Source organism: Montipora capricornis, chromosome 13 (genome assembly GCF_036669925.1).
Source record: "Montipora capricornis isolate CH-2021 chromosome 13, ASM3666992v2, whole genome shotgun sequence".
Taxonomy (NCBI): Eukaryota; Metazoa; Cnidaria; class Anthozoa; order Scleractinia; family Acroporidae; genus Montipora; species Montipora capricornis.
Window position 1 is genome coordinate 34,128,702 of NC_090895.1, and position 19,313 is coordinate 34,148,014.

The window sequence follows — 19,313 nt, forward strand, 5'->3', positions numbered from 1 at the left end:
GTTGTTGGCTACGTTTTGTAATTATTGTGCTAATTATGACCAAAAGCATTTGAAAGTTACAATGTGCACTGTATGGGAAACCGTAATGTCTAAAGTGCTGCGATAAATGGAAGACCTATCGTAAGCACTACCAGGAACAGCGAAAATATAAACGCGATAACTACAGTCACAACGATTTTATCTGTAGCCCCAGTCTCCCTCTGAATATTTTTGGTTAACTTAGAGTCATATACAGTTTATAAATGCTTTTTGTTGCAGACTGTTTATATCATATTTACTGTTGGTCATGCACAAAATGAATTATCGCATAAACAAGTTCATAAAGTTTACATTTGTTCCCTTAGTTTAACTCTTGATCAAATGAGAATCTTTGTTTTCTTACTCACTGAAATGGAAAGAAACAACGTTAGTGAAGGTCAACCGGTGTAGACATACATGACATACTAAAACATCCCAGCTTGCAATGGATTATAGGGTGATTCAAATGTGCTAAAGTCGCTTCTCGTTTTTGTTTAGTAAGTATGCAGAGAAAAGGTAAGTTATTTCCTGGATTTTTTTCTCCTTGTTGACTGCTGGTAACCTGGCGGTAATGTTCTCATTTTAGATTAGTTTTCAGGTTGCCGACTGTCAGTAACCTTTTGGTAACCTCTCGGAAATATGTTGGTTGCCTGTCGGTTATCTGTTGGCCAACAGTCGACTGTCAGTCGGCCGACTGTCGGTGGATGTGAGCTGTTCTTCACAATTACCCAAAACTTGGCTTTGGTTGAAGAAAATAGATCAGAAGATCAGATCAGAAGAAAGAAACAGACCAGGCCCTCAAAACTAATGCAGTGAAGGCCAAGATTGACTAATGGAGTGTTAGCCCTAAATGCAAAAAGGGGAATGTTGCAGAAGAACCAGTTAACCATATAGTAGTTTAGCCCAGAAAGAGTATTAGGCTAGACATGACTTGGATTTTAAGGATAAATGGTATGAACATACACCAGAAAGGGTGGTACAGAATGATAAAGTCAAGATCCTTTGGGACTTTAGTATACAACCTGACCACTGTATTGAATGTAATAGACTTGACTTAGTGGTTGTAGATAAACAGCAAAGTGTATGCCAACTAATTGTAGCGATCCCTGGTGATGCTAGAGTTGAAAGCAAAGAGAAGGAGAAAATAAATAGTTATAGAATATTTTTATAGGGCTATTCCACTTGATGGAAATGGGATTTCAGTAAGAGGGTATAGACACAGGATGATGAAAGAATGGAGTGCCTGTGGGATGGTCGATATTACGTAGCAAAGGTTGTTTGATCAGGCAAGAGAAATTACAAAGAATAGTTGGTTGTCTGAGTTGGAACTTGAAAACATCAGGAGATGTGTCTGAAGGAGAAGCTGTTGAAAATCAGAGCCACAAACAAGTTAATAAGGTTGTGGAGAGTTCAGATGATGTTGTTATGCTAGATGTAGAAGGTATTGATGCACTTCAGGATGTTGATGTAACTGTTGTGGAGAAAGAGGAATTAAATCAAGAAACTAAGGACATCATTGACCAAGTGAAAAAGATGGAAAGAAATAGACCAAAGGTTGAAGTTAACTTTCAAAAGTCAGCTCAAAAGGTTGATATCGCATTGAAATATATAAACCAACTGATATCTCTCAAACTAATAGCTTAATCAAAGCAGCTGCTTGGGTGGCAAAACACACTGGCCTTAAAGGAAGCAAAAAGAAGAAAAACCAGGACCCGTGGTGAAAAAACGTATCAATGGTGACATTAAGAAATTGAGGAGGGTTATCAATATCCTTGAAAGGGTGAAAAAGAAAGAACTTGGCATAAGAGGGAAAAGGAAGCTAGACAAACTGGATGAAAAATATAGAATTAACAGAAAAGGTCTCAATATGGTAACTGAGGAACCAAAACAACGTGCAAGTGCCAAAAGTGCTAAAATCAAAAAGTTTGAACAGAGAATCAGCCAATATAAGATAAATAACATGTTTAAATCTGACCAAAAGAAGGTATATCGAGAACTCAACGTGCGTCAACCAACACATGGAAGGCTCAGGACGCAGAAGAAAGTAGACTGTTTTGGAGTGATATTTGGGAGTGTTGAGAAGGAACATATGTGGAAGTTGTTTGCAAGAAAATTGGCTGAAGAAATGTATGGTTATCTTGAGAGAGAGAGAGAGAGAGTGGCTGCTACCGGATGAGCAAAAAGGCTGTACAAAGGAAAGTCGGGGAACTAAGAATCAACTTCTCTCAGATAAAACGGTATTAAGAGATTGCAAAGGAGACATACTAATCCAGCTATGGCATGGGTTGATTATAGAAAAGCTTAAGACTATGTCCCCAACTTTTTACCACAAAAAGAGCATGGACAACTGGAAGCTTGCATTGACATCTAACGGAGAGGACTTGGGAGATGTGTCTGTTAAACAGAGAATCTTAAGCTTGTTACCACTAGTTTTCAGTTTGTGTATGATAAAGTGTACCACTGTCTTTATTGCTGAGAAAGACCAAAGCCTTTTATGAATGAGGTAACAGGTAGTTCTAGTTGAACCATTTGTTATTCATGGATGATCATCTGAAGCTGTTTGCTAAAAATGAAAGACAAGTTGATTCACTCGTCAATATTGTATACATTTTCAGCACTGACATAGGGATTGAATTTGGACTGGAGAAATGCAGACTCCTTGTTTTAAAAAGAGGAAAGGTAGTAAAATGTGAAGGAATTTACTTGCCTGACTAAGAAGCTTTGGAAGGGGGTTATAAGAAGATGCACATATACATATCTTAGTGTGTTTGAGTTAGACAAAATCAAGGAGGAAAGAAATGAAAGAGAAACTATGTAACCGTTGAATGTAAAAGAAGACTCCGCTTGATTCCTAAAACCCAATTGAATGGTTGAAACAAGACAACTGCAATAAACACCTGGGCTGTTGCAATCTTGAGGTATGGAGCAGGTATAATAGAGTGAAATGAATCTGAACTGAAGGCCTCAGACCAGAAACTAAGAAACTTATGACCATGTATGGAGCACTTCAACCAAAAAGTATTAAGACTTTATCTTCCAAGAAAAGAAGGAGGGAGAGGTCTCATATGTGCAGAGGAAAAACTAATGGAAGATGTGAAGATGGCTGAAACACTGGAAACAGAAAATGCGGTTGAACAAAGAGCCTTTAAGAGCACTAGAAATGAGGAAGTGAAGAGAAAGTGGTATGAAAAGAGAATGCGTGGGCAATTTGTGAGAGAAATGCCTAAAACTGTTGACAAGGAGAAATCCTGGAGGTGGTTACATAAAAGAAGATTTGATGGTCAGTACAGAAGCATTGTTGAGTGCTGCACAAGAGCAGGCTATTCAAACGAATTATGTTAAGTATAATATGGATAAGAGAGCTGAAAGCCTGTTATGTCGAAAGTATAATGAGAAGGGTGAGACAGCACATAGTAAGTGGATGCAAAGCTATGTGAAAAGTTCCATCTTGACAGAAGTGACAAATGGCATGAGCACCTCCCCTGAAGGATCAGATGAGAATAAGAAAGTGAAATCACTCTGGGACATGAACAATCATTGTGATAACACTTTAGGTGCAAGAAGACCTGACAGTATACTTGTTGAGAAGAAGGAGAAAAAGTGCTTCATTATCGATATTGCAGTCCAGGCAGATGTTAGATGAAGCAAAAAGGAAATTGGCAGATCTGGCAGCTGAGATTGGTAAATGTTGTTTCGGTTGTGATTGCTGCACTTGGATCTGTGACAAAAACGTTTGAAAAATGGTTGGAAAAGATACAAGTAGAAGAAAATATCAGTTTAGTACAAAAGAACAGTGCGAATCCTTGAAAACGTTTTAGAGCAATACGAGAGATCGAGAGAGGTAACTTACTGCCTCTTGGTCATTTGTTATGGCCTGCCCAATAGCATTTATTTTAGTTGGCAACGACAGCCTGAGCAATTTGCTTTTTTTTTTCATAATAATAATAATAATAATAATAATAATAATAATAATGATGATGATGATGACCACAGGGTACACTGTACATGAGAAAGAAGGTGAAAAGATTGAGAAATTGGGAAATTATGGGGGACCAGAAAGGATTCTGAGGAAGGTGTTAAAAAGCTGAAGGAGAAGGACTGACCCAAAGGATCTTTGGCTATTGGCTATGGCCTGCATCTTTGGTGTAATGATACTGACAATGTATCTAGAAGTGCATGCAAGCAACCTTTTCATTTGCTGTGAAGCATCAAAATGCATAATAATTATTATGAATTATCAAATAGAATAAGTTTAAAAACAAACTGTGTCACAACAGCAAAATACACCATGTACTGTAACAATGATATTTTAGACTGTGAAGGCTGTAACAATGTTTGTACTTTAATTCTTCTCAACAGTGCTCCAGCTTGAGAAGTAACCATCTGTTAGGTAGTTACCCATTAACTCCTACGAGTGAGACTTACCGTATTTACCTGTGTATAAGTCAACCCTTCACGCCCTAAAAATTGCTGAAAAAATCCGCCCTCGACTTACACGAGTCAAAAATTATCGATAGTAAAGTTCCAGCCAAACATAACATCTTCACAAAAAGGGTACTGGTAATAATAAACAATGCATAAGATGGTAAACGTCCCTCTTTAATCTCATATGTGCATGGCTTCTGTTGAAACGCTTTCGATTTGTCTTAAAATCTGAATGATGCAGAAAATCCAACACAATCTTAAATTACAAATCTGTTCTTTCCTGTTTAAAACTCTTTCTCCTACCATGCCCTGAATTTGATGCACTCTTGAATCATTCTTGTAGGATTCGTAGAATGCCTTTCATTGATCGTTCTGAAATTTGGCACGTTTACTGGAAGATATGGCCCCAGTTTCCCTGAAAATCTCCTTCTTTGTAGCTTTCATTACGCCTACCGTACATAACGGGCATTTTACTTCAGGTCATTTGAAGCCGCCCATGCCAGAATTTTGTTTCAGTCACACTGCCGCTTTACTAAAGTTTTTCAGCCAAAAAAAATAACACTGCCTACATCGGAAAGGACAAAGAAAAGGATTTTGGTTCACTGGATGGAATTTCAAGCCTTGAAATCACTGAAAAGTTAAGAATATTTTGATAGCATCCTTTGGGTCAGGTTTCACCTTGTGCTGTTGTTATCGCACCAAATTTTGTTAGTCCTCAAACTATTCGCTTGTTTTTGCTCTGGACAAATCTTACATACAGTATTCACCTTAATTACATGTCCAGTGTATTATTTTATCCTTTGGGATAAATGCTGAACTCTGCTAATATTGTAATGGATCGTCGTAAATGTCAATTTGAGACTTACTTGCGATTTTTTCACGTGTTCATTGTACCTGAAAAAAAGTCTCAATAATGCAAGATTAGTTTTGCAAGAAAACAACTTCTTGCAAAACGAAATTATGCAGGAAACCAGTATTTTGCCCCCAAAACAGATCGACTTATACAGAGGTATTTAAGAAAACTATGCTTTTGCCCTCACAAATCGGAGGGTTAACTTACATAGGTAAATAAGGTAATATATTTTACCGTCTAACACAGACCACTTTACTCGTCAGGAGTCAATGGGTTAACATAATCGTAATGTAAACTAAATTATAATTTGAATTTCCTCATGGAAAATAACATTTTATCATTGTTGCCGGATCCTGGAGCTCTGTGCAACCGATGCTTGTTGTTGTAGAGTATGTTTCCAACATTAAAACTGAACTGACCTGCTTTATGGTATTGTGGAATGAGGCACTGGGAATATTGATGTCAGTCTCACTAGTATGGAAAAAAATTAACAAAAGTTACTCTATAGTCCCTATTTATCTTATGGCATGGCAAGAAACTCCCTGGCTGATAAATGAAAATAACTTTGATGGTGGGGGTCGTGATTTGGTTAATTAAGAGTTCCAACATCACCAATAATTTATCAAAAATGAATAATTTCCCTTCCCTCTGTGCACTCCACCTTAATCCAAATCTGTGCAGCAACACAACATGAATGCTCCATTGTAATTGAGCAAAGGCAACTTCTAATAGCCCAATTTTTGGTCTATTAAATTTCAGTCTAAGACAAGGGTCTTAGGAAAGGAAAGGAAAGGAACTTTATTTAAGTGTCTAGTCGTTCTAGCGCTGGAGCGCTAATTGGGGACACTGTAAACTGAAATTAATGAAAGTAAATCAAGTCAAATGTTGGTTTTTGAGAAGAGGGGAAACCGGAGTACCCGGAGAAAACCTCTCGGAGCAGAGTAGAGAACCAACAAACTCAACCCACATATGATGCCGAATCCAGGAATCGAACCCGGGCCACATTGGTGGGAGGCGAGTGCTCTCACCACTGCGCCATCCCCGTCCCTAGACTGGCTGACAGGAATAAAATTGATTAGGTGAAATTGAATAGATCAATTTTTCATTCCCTATTATTGTTCCAATTTGAATTTTACAAACTGAAATTGGTCTAAGCTGCAGGAAGGTTTCACAACTATTAAGAAATTTCACATATTGGTTAATGGAACTACAGTGCCAAAGTACAACTGTCATCTCCTTTACTAGGTAAAAATTAATATCTTCTTTCTAGTGTAAAAGGTTGTTCAAAATTGGGTTTAAACCAGTTTAACTTTAATATTATTGCTACTTTTGCCAATACATGTACATGTCTATGTCGTGTGTGGGGATGGCACAGTGGTGAGAGCAATAATATTGCCTCCCACCAATGTCGCTTGGGTTCAATTCCCAGACTCTGCTTCATATGTGGGTTGAGTTGGTTGGTTCTCTACTCTGCATTGAGAGGTTTTTCTCTGGATACTCCAGTTTCCCCCTCTAAGAAAACCAACATTTGATTATTTTGATTTACATTCAGTTGATTCAGAGTGTCCCAAATTAGTGCTCCAGCGCTAGAGGATTAGACACTTGAATTAATAAAGTTCCTTTCCTTTCCTTTTCCATAAGCCAGAATGATGTAGGGTAATAAACTATCCTCGTCGGCTGGTTTAAAAATGTTCTATCAATCAAACAATAACTAAAACAACAACGTTTAACATCTTGACCGGAACTTAATGAAGAGAAGTCCCTATTAATCACTGTAATCAGGGCTTGTTTTAGAAAAAAGTCATAAAAGCAGCAAATACATGAGCTTATAGAGCTCTGAAAATATGGCCAATACAGAATGATTAGGATTAGTGCATGTATCTCACATGTCTGCAACCTCAATGATACCAATATATTCCTAAATAGACCAATAAATTATTTCAATTCTCAATCTCACCCGGCTATTCTGTTATCTTCATTGTTCACAGAAAAATTACTACTGTGAAGAAGAGCACGGAAATCTTTTTTCCTTTCTTTTGGTAGCTGTGGTGTTCTCACACTAAAACAAAAGAGAAACCAGGGATAATAAAGAGGCTGCTATCACTCATAAGATCCAACACCACACATCAATGGTCATAATTATGTGATACTGTAAACAAAACCTCAAATAAACAAACTGATATTAGTTTTAACATGTTTCATGTACAATATAAGAAGATGACTTCTAACCTCATAAGTGGTCTTGGCACAGCATCTCTTGTGGCATTTTTCCCAACAAGGGAAATGAGCCTCTCAGTCTCCATTTTACTCTGGAAGCAATCATAACATTTCTTGTAACTTGAACACCAGAAAAGCACATCCTTCTCTTTAAATCCATAATCAATTTACTTTGTCTTGGTTAACGTGTTTTCTTTGTTATCTAGCTGTATGTTTGCAGAGATAAACACAGACAATCTTGTCCTAGCCTTACTTACCTGTTGCTTCACTTTCTTTAGGTAATTGACAACTGTGTAACTCAAGAAGGAATCCAAATGGTCTGGGACAAAGGCTGGTGGAATGCCCATTCGGCGAAAGGCATTGCGAAGGGGCTAATAAAAAAAATGAGCAAATAAATTATTAATCTCTACTGATATTGCATTATGTAACAAAGATTGTGTGTTATTCAAGGGAAATCAGAGAAAACCAACTTCAGTTTTAATTACAACTGTTAAGAAAAACAAGTCAATCTGAAAGAGTTCTAACCACCAGACACAATGTGCATTGAGTAAATAATAGCTATTCTACAAACCCAAAATTCTCACTTTTACTCAACTATATTAGATAGAGTAATGGATTAGATACTAATAATATTTAACTTGCCCTGTCATAATATTGCTTTTTCCAATACTCAGGCTTTGGATATTATAAAAGCATAACAATTCCACATTTATATTCATAGTGACCATAACACTCCTCTGTTTATTGACAGTCACTTTGTGTATCATGGACACAAAATTAAAAGAATGTTGACACAACAAAATCCCACATACCCCAGCATAGTAGTTTGGCATTGCTGACAGATAGTTGTCAAATTTTTCTTTCCACTTTGTTGTTGGCTTCATCTTGTGAACTTTCACAAGTTCATCTGAAATATATCCATGACAAACACTTAAAAGTTAACAACTAGGGGTAATCAGAGCTTTATAAGGGAGTGCATTCAATATGTTTGTAGGCGTACAGGTAGCAGTTGAGGGGGAAGGATGGATGGTTTGTGAGATAGATAAATCTTTTTTGCATATTTGAACGCAAGGGTTGCGTACAGAGAAAAGGTTATGAAGGCTAGTGATATCGTATGGTTCTTTCCAAGTGCTTGTAATTTGAGGAGACATAGGCTAGAGTGTGTCGGGGAAGTTAATAGAACATTCTGTTTTAGGGCCTCTTAGGAGGGTCACCCTTCTATAAGGGGCAAAAGATAGCCCCCACTTACATACAAAGTCCTGTCCCAAGGGCTATCACGATTAATAAATTTGGCACTAAAGGAGACAACCAGCTCTTTTCGGTAAAATTCATATTCCTTGCTGTTCATATCCTTAAGTTCTTTTCCTAGCTCCTGAACAATTTCAGGGCAAAAATCTTCCGGAAAATCCACCGCTATGCATCAGTGTATTTCTGCATACATTGTGGATAGATCGGCCTTGAAGTCCATGCCGTTAAACTCACACTTGGTTTTGAATTCTTTAATGTACTTCAGGAGTATCTCCACTGCTTCCGATGTCCATGACCACTTCTTAGGATTTTTGATTTTCCACGTGGCAAGTCCTCTTTCATATCTTTCCGAGTCGAGCGGCTTTCCCCCGTGCTCTCGTTGAAAATTGGTTCATCATCTAGGTCTTTTCGTGAAATGTCCACACTGTTGTCCTCCGACTGTTCCGAACTCCTGTTCAAACAATTTGGCCGAGCACAGAATGGCAAAAATATTCCCCGGGCTTACACGCACACTAAGCCATTACAGACTTTCGCGACAATCTGACAGTAATCTGATCCCACAAAAGTTGATCCTTCTAGAGGGGTGACCTACCTCAAGTGTTTACATGGCAAAAAGTTGGCCCTCCTAGGAGGGTTACCCTACCAAGCAGATAGGGTGACCCTGCCTCTCATGCAAACCAAATTGCGTTACTTCTGTTTCCTTAGAAATTTGGCACATTGGATGTTTATGAAATTAGACAATCACTGACCAGTTTTTATCGGAATTGTTTGAAATGAACAAAGAATTGTTGAAATGACATGACACTGTGATATTCTGAAAATCGCCATCTAGCGAGACAGAAATGGCCTGCACCAAAGGAAATCACCGAAAAAATTACATAGAGAGCTTCTTCAGAGCCTGGCGAAGATATCTGGATAATTTTTACGGCAATAGTAAAGGATTTTCATGTCAAAGTGAGGTTAGCGTCTTTCTGTTGTGTTAACGTAATTAAATATTCCATGCGGCCTTTTGTGCTTGTATTTACCGTCGGCCATAAACTTAATTTCCACTCTCAAAACTATCTCCATAACCTACTTTTTGCGTAGAATAAGCTTTTAGAACGATGTTGTTGTCTTCTGTGGTAATACGTAAGGTATTTTTTTATTTCTTTAACTAACTTACTTCAATGACCTGAATTCCTATATTTCAGTAGCTCACTGATAAGGGCCTCATAATTGAATAGTTTAAATTCAAAAATAATTTTAAACCCAATAAAAGCTAGAGTAAAACCATGTATATTAGATTAAGTGTCATGTTCTCTACCTTTCTAGTATAGTCAGAAAAGCAAGACAGGTTATTGTAAGAAGTATAAAACGACTTTAAACGTTTTAAGGCCCAAGGGGCTCCCCATTCACAAGCAAAATTGGCTGGCGTTCGACAGAGTAAAATCTATCAGTGGCCACTGGGACTTAAGGGTTAAAGTAAGAAATAACCTTGTACCTGCTAGTGTAGCTAACTTTTGTTTTAAGTTCATGAGTGAGCCCACATGTTGTTATCTACATTTTATTCTGTCTAAGTTCAGGGGTGCACAGATTAAATTACGTAAGTGCACTCCATCTTCTCAAATCTCTATCCTACACTCGTCAAATATATAAAATTCAACAAAAGGAAGGTACAGTTACTGATAAAATAAATTAACGATCTTACCTATGACAGGAAAAAGAACAGGAAAATTGTATGGCATAACAAACAGATTCACAGTTTGAAGATTGGAACTTGCTTTAAGGTAACCAAAGGGACATCCTATGTCACCAAGTTTCTTGGAGCTATTTACAATAAATGTCTGAAAATAAAATGGACCAAACCCGTTTCAATAACTTGTACTTGATCAAACGACTTGCAAGGTAAATCAAAAAGTACACTGCAGGAAGGGAATGAAGTGCAGGGGAAGAAAGCAGCTGGGGGGGGGGGGGGGGCAGCGAGGGGTTATGCTAAATCCTTGACTTTTGTTGTAACTGAGCCTTGCAAACAGCTATCTTGATACTGAGCTGTCCAAGATAATAAGGTAACCAAGTGTGGAATATGAAAGCATTTAAAACACAGGAATTACGCAATGCTCACAATTTTTTTGGTGAACAGCTTTGTTTTAGCATAATAAGGAGGATAAGGAAAAGACATACATTGTATCTCAAGATCAGCCACTTAAAAAATTATCTGCAGCACACCTGCCAACAAGTAGACGGTGATTTCCTCTCCAAGATATACTGTGTAAGAGGTGATGGTTCCAGTTCATATTTGTCGAATGGCAAGTTGTCAAGAACTAAGGGTTCAGAGTTATTGCATGAAAACATCACACTTGGCTGAGCATCTCGAGGAGGCTGAAAAAAAGAAACCCTGCTATTATTAATGAGCCATCACATTTTGTACCTGGTAAGAACAAAACAATATCAATGGACAATCAAGAAAATAAAAACATGGTCAGACTTGATTTGTGATAAAAGGGAAATGTTGAGTTTTTGAGAGCGAGGTGTGGGATTGTGGAAAATAACATTACAATGTGCTCTTTTGCTTTTTAAAGAAGTGCAAATGAGATTCAAGGTAGTTTTGTGTGATGCTACACCTTAGTGGTTCTTGAACCCTGTGAGCCATCATGTGACAGAAAGTTTGCAACTTTGTTTGTGTATTGTCTAGTGACCCACCATAATTTTCTGCTACAATGTATGTTGCTGTGGTTGAAATCCTAAATGGGATCACGGAAAATCCTTTCGGGAGTCTGTAAAATCTTGACAAAGATTGAAATTATATTGGAAATTCTAAAAACTGTAGGATTCCAGGTGATCTGGTGACGTAATTTGGAGGACTGGGGAGAAAACTTTTAGCGCCGTATCCCACAACTGCGCGCGGCCTTATTTTCGAATGGCAGAGGCGAAGTTAGATCTTGTCGCGTCAACTTGAATGTTCAATCAGTAACAGGAAACGGGGTAGACACATAATGATCGGTTGAGTTTTCGCAATGGCAATACTTCAGGGCGTTTGGAAACAACACCTAAGGCCGCGCGTGGTTGAGGGATACGGCGTTAAAATTTTTCTTCCTGGTCCTCCAAATTACGTCACCAGATCACCTGGTAAGACTGAACCAAATCCAAATCTTTGATAAAATAGTAATGCTTATCAAAATGTCAAAAACAACACTATGATTTTGTTTTAGACACCAAACAAGAAATGAACACAAAATCATGTAATTAACCAGGGATTGCATGGATGGGTCCGGCCAGAATGACTCAGGTACAGGCCAGTGTCCAACTGGTGGATTACTCTTGATAAATATCATCCTTCGGCAACTCATCCATGCTGTTGTCTGCATTGCTTGTGGCCCAGGTGAGCTTGTGGCTGACCGTGAAATACCCATAACTCCTAGATTATCCTCAGGATGAAGTGAGTTTGAAGTTGCTGAAGGATTATCTCCAGCCTGGTTTATTCTGTGGACACAATAACATAAAAATTTCAGTTTTTTTGTCAATCAAATAACACTAACACCAAATTAAAGGAACAACAAGGATTATAAATAATCAATTCTGTGCATCTTACTTTACACCCTCTGTCTTTAGAGCTACATGGTTTTCATCAGGAAGAGAATTCTTGTCTTTCACATCCTCTTTGCTATAGTCCATATTGTTCATTAAACGGTTATGCATTGGAAGAGGTGGGGTTGGTGAGTCAGTATCGCGCAGCTCATTTCCACTTAGCTTTAAAACTGAGAAACACACAAGCACAAAAAGATAAAAATCCCACCAAACATACAGTAGAACATGAACACAAATAAGTCCAAATGACTAAAACAAACATAACAAACTAAGTCAAAGCCAAAACTTACAAGTTATTGCATGGCTGATAAGCCAGAAACACAGCAAATACTTCTATGAGTGCTAAGGCTGTTAATTTATGTGATTGCATAAAATTTCACAGGAAAAACAAAAAGGACCTTATGCTACAAAACTGAATGCAAATTCATTGCCAACATGAAGTGAGATAAATCAAGTTCAAACTTATCACTCATAACAGAAACTGCAATCCCCTAAAGGGCTAAATGTATGTAAAGGAGATAAATTTAATTCGAAGGAAACCCTATTGTTGTAATATTTTTCTTGGCATGGCAATCACCATCTTAAAAAAACAAGCCAGTCACAGTCCCCTTTTAATCCTGAAAGTGAAACTTACAGATTTGTCTGTCTAACACCAGACAAGCTTAGGTGTGATTTAGGTGAGAATGGGTTAACAACATTAAATACAAAACTTTCTGCCATTTTTATTTTAATGTTGCCATGCAATTCACCTTCATGGGGTGGAGGTGGAGGGTTTGAAGCTCCTCCAATTTTCTCAAAGTTCAATACCACTCCACATTGCACTTTCTGCGCAAGCGATTCCAAAGCTTGTCCCAAGGACTTGGAGGATGAAACTTTGTAGCATCTCCCTGAAAAACATGATAATAGTTTTAAAAAAGCTTAAAAAAAATCCACTTAATCCTGAGAATGACACTTGAAGGCTTTATATCAGACAGTTTTAAGTATCAAATTGCACCAGGACCGCATGGTTTGATTTATGAAGGATAAAAAGAAAGTATGATCAGACATGCAGGGATCCTTTTTTATTGTACACTACACTTACCCTTTACAAATAAAAAGAACAAACTCAATGCTTAAATCTAAAAAAATATGTCTCCCCAATACTTTTTTATTGCATGTTATTATAAGTTACAACAAGTTGCATAATTAGTGGAGACACTTTACCTTCTTGTGGCAATATAATTTACCTACAATCTCCCACACTGCAGCCCCCCTCCCCCCATCATCAGTGTTGCTAGTAACACAAAAAAATGTTGAAAACGTAAACAGTTAACATTGAAAGGGGGAGAGGGATAGGGGAGAAGTGGGAAAGGTTCCAAATCTAGACACTGCAGGTATTGGAAACTAGAAAAAGTGTTTTTTGATGGGAGTGTCTCAACAATTTTTCAACTTGTTGTAGCCAGTGAGTTAACAGCCATCCCTCTCTACCCCTATCCATCCAAAGAGAGATACTTACAGTTTTGGCTCTGTCTAACGCCAAACAATTTTAGTTGTCAGTGTGGATGGGTTTAGGGGTGAAAGGGTTAAATGAGATGAAGAGGGCCTTTGATTGACCGTATTCTGGAATAGGAATACTTAGAATAGAAGTTAGGAATCCTTTGCTTTTACCGAGATTCACATTAAAATTGTCAAACACCTGCTAAAATGATATTTTAAACATATATTTATTATCCTTGTTGCTTCAAAACGCCAGACATACCGTTTTAAATCATCACTCCACGTATTCTTATTCCGGAATAGGGTCAATCGAACGCGCCCTTATATCACTCTGTTGCTGTAGGAGTTAGAGTCGCTATAACAGCTCTGTTTCCAGGATTACTGTACTGTTTCAGAAGTAATATGGAAGACCCTTTTCCTCCTAAAAGTGACACAGTGATTTTTCTCTGCATCACATCAGACTACATTCTTACTCGTCAATGGGGGAAACCCTTGCAAGAGTCATTGACCCTTCAAGATTTCACTCATCAGAGAGGTTACAACAAAAGAGTTAAAAAGATCTAAATAGACTAATTCGGCTGACTCAATGTTGTACCCAATTCAAATCCTTTGGGAATAAAACATTTTGTTCCAAGTATTTCCATGTCATTTAAATGTGAATGCCACATTATCATGCAACTGCAACACACAAAGAACCTTAACCCCGAGAGATTCGAATTGGGTACAACACTGAGTTAGCCGAATCGGTCTATAAAGGAATAAAAATATTAATGCAAAAGATCACCTACAATGTACAAAAAAAAACTTACTTCAACTCAGTCTTCTCATAAAACAAAGATGCAGAAAACTTAATATTTAAGTTTAATTTCAAGAACATGTAAAATGAACAGATAAAGTGTGCTGGTATGTTCTGTTTGACATTACCTCCTGTGACTTCACACATGACTGCTATGGCTGGGTCACCGCTCTGCATCCCTATCTTGTTAGGCAAAGAACTTCTAGTTCCAGGCATGCGCAGTATGATAGAGAACAGTCGCTGATCCCAGCGAAATGGGTCGTTTGTGAGTTCGTGCCCAGGTAACATTGTGTGCATAGGCAATTGGAGCTTTAAGACAAATAATTACAAAAATTGGTGATTCACTGTTTGTTATTAGGCTGCATGTTAAGGCCAACAAAGATCCACCTCAAGTTCCATCATCCTAGTGATGTGGTAGACAAGCTTAAGCTCCTTAATTATACAGTCATGTACCGTATGTGCTACTTTAGTTGCCACAGTTATCAAGTCCATTAATTTTATAGAGGTAAAGATACAATACATGCAATGCTAAATTTTGCGTAACTTTTGACTTAACTGGAATAATATTATTACATCCCACCACATTGCAAAAATTAAATGTAACCAATCTGACATTCAGGAAAGGGTAAGGGTTAGAAAACTAAATTCTAATACAATAAACCATAATGTGCTACTATGTGTATTTTGTTACAAATAAAGGACAACATCTTTAATTTATTTTGATGATACTATTATCCAGTGCTCGAAATTAGCAGTCATCTGGTTGTCCCAGATGACCAGAAAGTTTACCGGGTGACCAGTTTTTGGTAAAATGAAAACCCAAGCCAGACAACCCAGCCAAAAATAGAAAATGAATTACATAATCAACACCCTTTTCTAATGTCGATGTCCGATATTAGGGTGAAGTTAACAACAATTAACTGCAATTGGCCGCACCTGAGCATTTTCCCGTGTTTTGAATATCTGTGGCTTTTACAAAAAAATTGTCATATCACAACCATGTAGGCAGTGGAGATCCAAATGCTCAAATTTAAACCTAGACTTCCCCAATGGACAGCTGGAATTTTATTTACATGTACAACGATGGTACAATACAACTGTAACTATTACATTTCTGTGACCGGTTTCTGTAATTTACAACCTCTTGAAACTGAACAAATCAGTGTTCTGAAACTGGTTAGTGGCTGACTCACATCCTTTCAAAAACTTGCCATTAACTGAACTGAAACTTAAGCCTATTTCACTTACCAGTAAATGAATTCTTTCAAAATGTCAATCAAAGTTTTGTGCGCTTCTGCCCATCAATAATTAATCAGTTTCTGTTGGGGTAACACCCAAAAAGCCCCAGGCGCACGCTTGGAACTATGGGAACCCCAGCTCCAACGCCATGTGATTGCACGGGCTTACATCACAGGGGGTTTCCTAATGGGCAATCAAGTGTTTATCAGGGCAACCAAGTTTACGGCTTTAGTTGCCCGGCTATTGAAACAGGGCCAACCTGGAATTTTTTTTAATTTCGAGCACTGATTATCTCAATGATATATAATTACTAACAACTGATGAGCTTAAGATTTCCACACCTCTTCCTGCACACCACTCTGGGAAGAAAGCTTGCTACCATCAGTTATACAGATGACCATTGCAGGTTCCACATAGAATGGATTTCTTCCCTGAGAAGTAAAAAAGAAAAAAGAGAATTGACAATTATTCTTTGAAATCAAGGTAAATATTCTGCCACTATTCACCGAGATTGAAAAGAATAATTGTTTTAGTATATACTCATGAAGTGATTTCAACAACAATTGCTGAAAAAACCATCCAAAGTTGATTTAATTGACATCTCAATTCATGCGTGGAAAACACGCAAGCCGCACAAAGCATGTGCGAAATTGTTTACAGAAGCTTCTAACATGGCGAATCTAAATAACCTTCGTTAAAATTCTCGTCACAAACAGCAAAATGGTTATTCAGCACCATTTAAATCAGCAATCTAAATCAAAAGTCTGCTTGTTAAAACATTTTCACCGTTTGATCAAAGTTTTAGAGGTTCATTTGAAATGGAAATTGAAAGTGCAGTTACTAAAGGATCCACATGAAATGACGGCTCTAATTTGAGGCAGGCGTTGGTTTGTTGTGAAATGACCCGTCTTGTTTCCTTGCAGCCATGTGGAACTTCCTTAAACATTTTTTTAATTCCTCAATTTCAGTAAGATATTCGTTTTGGTGGGCGACCAGCCCTAAATGATAGAATTACTTCAAGTGAAACAAACTGTTGGCATGGAGATTGTTTAATTATCAGCAATAATTATCTGGAAAAACGAAGCCAAACACTGGTTGGCAAAAAAGTCTTCTCTTACCTTTGAAAACTTTCAGGCCAAATTTTGTGGCCCTCTTTGTATTCTGTAGCATAGCATCATCAAGTATTCTAAATATTTCTGTTTCATAAATGCTGGCGAGTTTTCACCGGCCATTTGTTTTGTTTGGATCACGCATTATTCACTCTGTAAGGAGTAAATAATGCTCAATTACTCCAAGATAGCGAACCAATCAGATTTCTTGAAACTTCAAGATCACTGAGTGAGTATATACTAATAGATATCATCATTATTATTATTATTATTATTATTCAATGAATTTATTATTTCTGACCCTCAAAAATATTTCATAACATCCCCTGCAAAATTGATTCACAAATAAAGATAAATATCCCTGACACTCAACAAACACCTTTTGAATAGTTATTTTCCATACTAAATTCACAAGTGTCAGTTTTTGGGATCATCTTACCATTCCATAGTTGTCAATCCCAGAATGCAGACGATACAAATTCAACAAGTCAAATGCTTCTTTTAAAGAAGTACCCAAGGTTGACAGACCAGTGGCTTGAAGATTCTTTAATTCATTCATGAATGTTGCCTGATTTTCTCGCCAACCCGCCTTAAACGAGACCAAGAGACAAATATTATTACAGGAGTACGGAGGCCCTGTAGAAAGGGCACATATTCCACATTTGAAAGGAAATTTCCTTCACCAAAACAGGTTTTTTTTTTCCGGTTTTCTGATCCTGAATTATCTTGCACATCCTAGCACTTAAGATACATAACTGACACTGAACCAGGGAACATAATGTCCCTTCCCCTCCCCACATTGGCATGAGAAATCACAATTCAGTAAATATTTTTATTTCTAAAAAATCTGTTTCCAATCCAGTATGAATGAAAATCATCTTTGAGACCAATCCAGTCTTCACACTCAACATAAGTGAAGTTGTGTTAACTCAAAAAGAGCCAGCTCATGAAATACCCATAATCCCTTTCAGTCTATCAACAAATAACAAAGTTACAACAGACTAAAAAAATCTTGCAAATTGTACAACAAACTTCAGATTTGAAAAAATTGCATTTTCATACACAGCTGTCACATAGTTTTACGATCTCCTTTCGTTGACAAAACTCGTCGGACCAACGACAGTGGCCAACGATCTCTGCCCGTAGGGCCTTTATTGCTGCTCACAATAGGGCCTACCTTTACAGCTCCTGGCGGTTCCTCCAACGTCACCAGCATGTATCGGTCTGTTCTACTCGTCTGATCTCGCTGACGCAGCTAAACCATAACATTTTTCCAGGTCAGACAAATTAAACAACACTTGTTCTAATCCTCTATTTATTAAAAAATCCTAGGTCCTTACCTTTGTAAAGGTTTCGACGGCATTTTTGGCGACATCAAGCAACGTAGTGCCTACAGACGTCCTCTGGTTCATAGAAGCAGAGGTATCGACAACAAAAACAAATATCACCATATTCGTGGGACAACTCTTATACATTGATTCTAGGGTTTAAATCAAACGAAACTTCCTTCGTTTACGAGAACGACGATAAACTTTCCCTTGCTTCATTATGGCGCCCGTACTCGAGCTGCTTCGGGGCGCAGCTCAAGCGCCTCCACGATGTGGCGACATCACGTGACCTTCAATATATACCATAATCCTCTAGGAGATTTTCTATTTTAAAATCCATATTGTGTCTTTTGTCCTTTGGAACGTAGTTTTATAGAATCTCGTGCTTACAAAGACGAGTTCGGTTGAGACCGTGGGTTTTGTGAGGCGATCGACACCTAAGTCAAGTTTTGAACATTATTGTGCCTACGTTTTTTTCCCCTGGGTAAGCTGACTACTCTTCTTATTTCGAAAATGACAGAACTTGGTCAATTGTAATGTGATCGATTTCACGACGAAACGAAACTAGGAAGAGCTTCCTGCCGATTGCAAATTTTAGATAACTTGATAACTTTGTCAATTACCGAAGACTGATTTTCTTAATTTGCTGATTTAATTATATCCGAACCCGACTTATCCAATTATAAGCTTATTTTCAATCGATAGTTAAAGGTGGCGTTGCATATATTGTTGAATGGCCTTTAGTAAGTACATCGGGTACATCTGATACATCTCTTTCGCATATTTTGTTTGAAACATCCCAGTCGACGACGATCAAGGAATTGCTTGCAAAGCATGAGCCATAAGTTATCAATGTGGACAAAGCCTAAAGGGTGTGGGACCAATTCGAAAGTATCTGATATAACATGCTACGCGCGATTTTCTACAATTTGGCGGGCTTGCTTTAATTTTGGATGGACCTGCGGTCTTGCTAAGCATCTTCAAGAAAAAGGAAGAATACTGTACTCTTGAAAGCAATTTGTAGACTTGAAAAGTATTTC

General features: G+C 37.7%; 1 protein-coding gene across 1 annotated transcript in view; it reads right to left on the bottom strand.

Annotated features, from left to right (window-relative positions):
- Positions 1-18,557, bottom strand: part of LOC138028377 (integrator complex subunit 6-like) — a 23,684-nt gene extending 5,127 nt beyond the window's left edge. Inside the window, exons 1-15 of the mRNA XM_068875894.1 lie at positions 18,286-18,557; positions 18,123-18,200; positions 17,385-17,534; positions 16,178-16,267; positions 14,726-14,906; positions 13,075-13,212; positions 12,330-12,495; positions 11,989-12,220; positions 10,967-11,119; positions 10,449-10,584; positions 8,326-8,420; positions 7,771-7,884; positions 7,526-7,605; positions 7,254-7,355; positions 5,716-5,767 (exon numbers count right to left, since the gene is read on the bottom strand). Coding sequence (XP_068731995.1) covers positions 5,716-5,767; positions 7,254-7,355; positions 7,526-7,605; positions 7,771-7,884; positions 8,326-8,420; positions 10,449-10,584; positions 10,967-11,119; positions 11,989-12,220; positions 12,330-12,495; positions 13,075-13,212; positions 14,726-14,906; positions 16,178-16,267; positions 17,385-17,534; positions 18,123-18,200; positions 18,286-18,420 — 1,902 coding nt within the window. The 5' untranslated portion in view covers positions 18,421-18,557. The remainder of the gene's footprint in view (positions 1-5,715; positions 5,768-7,253; positions 7,356-7,525; positions 7,606-7,770; positions 7,885-8,325; positions 8,421-10,448; positions 10,585-10,966; positions 11,120-11,988; positions 12,221-12,329; positions 12,496-13,074; positions 13,213-14,725; positions 14,907-16,177; positions 16,268-17,384; positions 17,535-18,122; positions 18,201-18,285) is intronic.
- Positions 18,558-19,313: the final 756 nt, after the last annotated feature.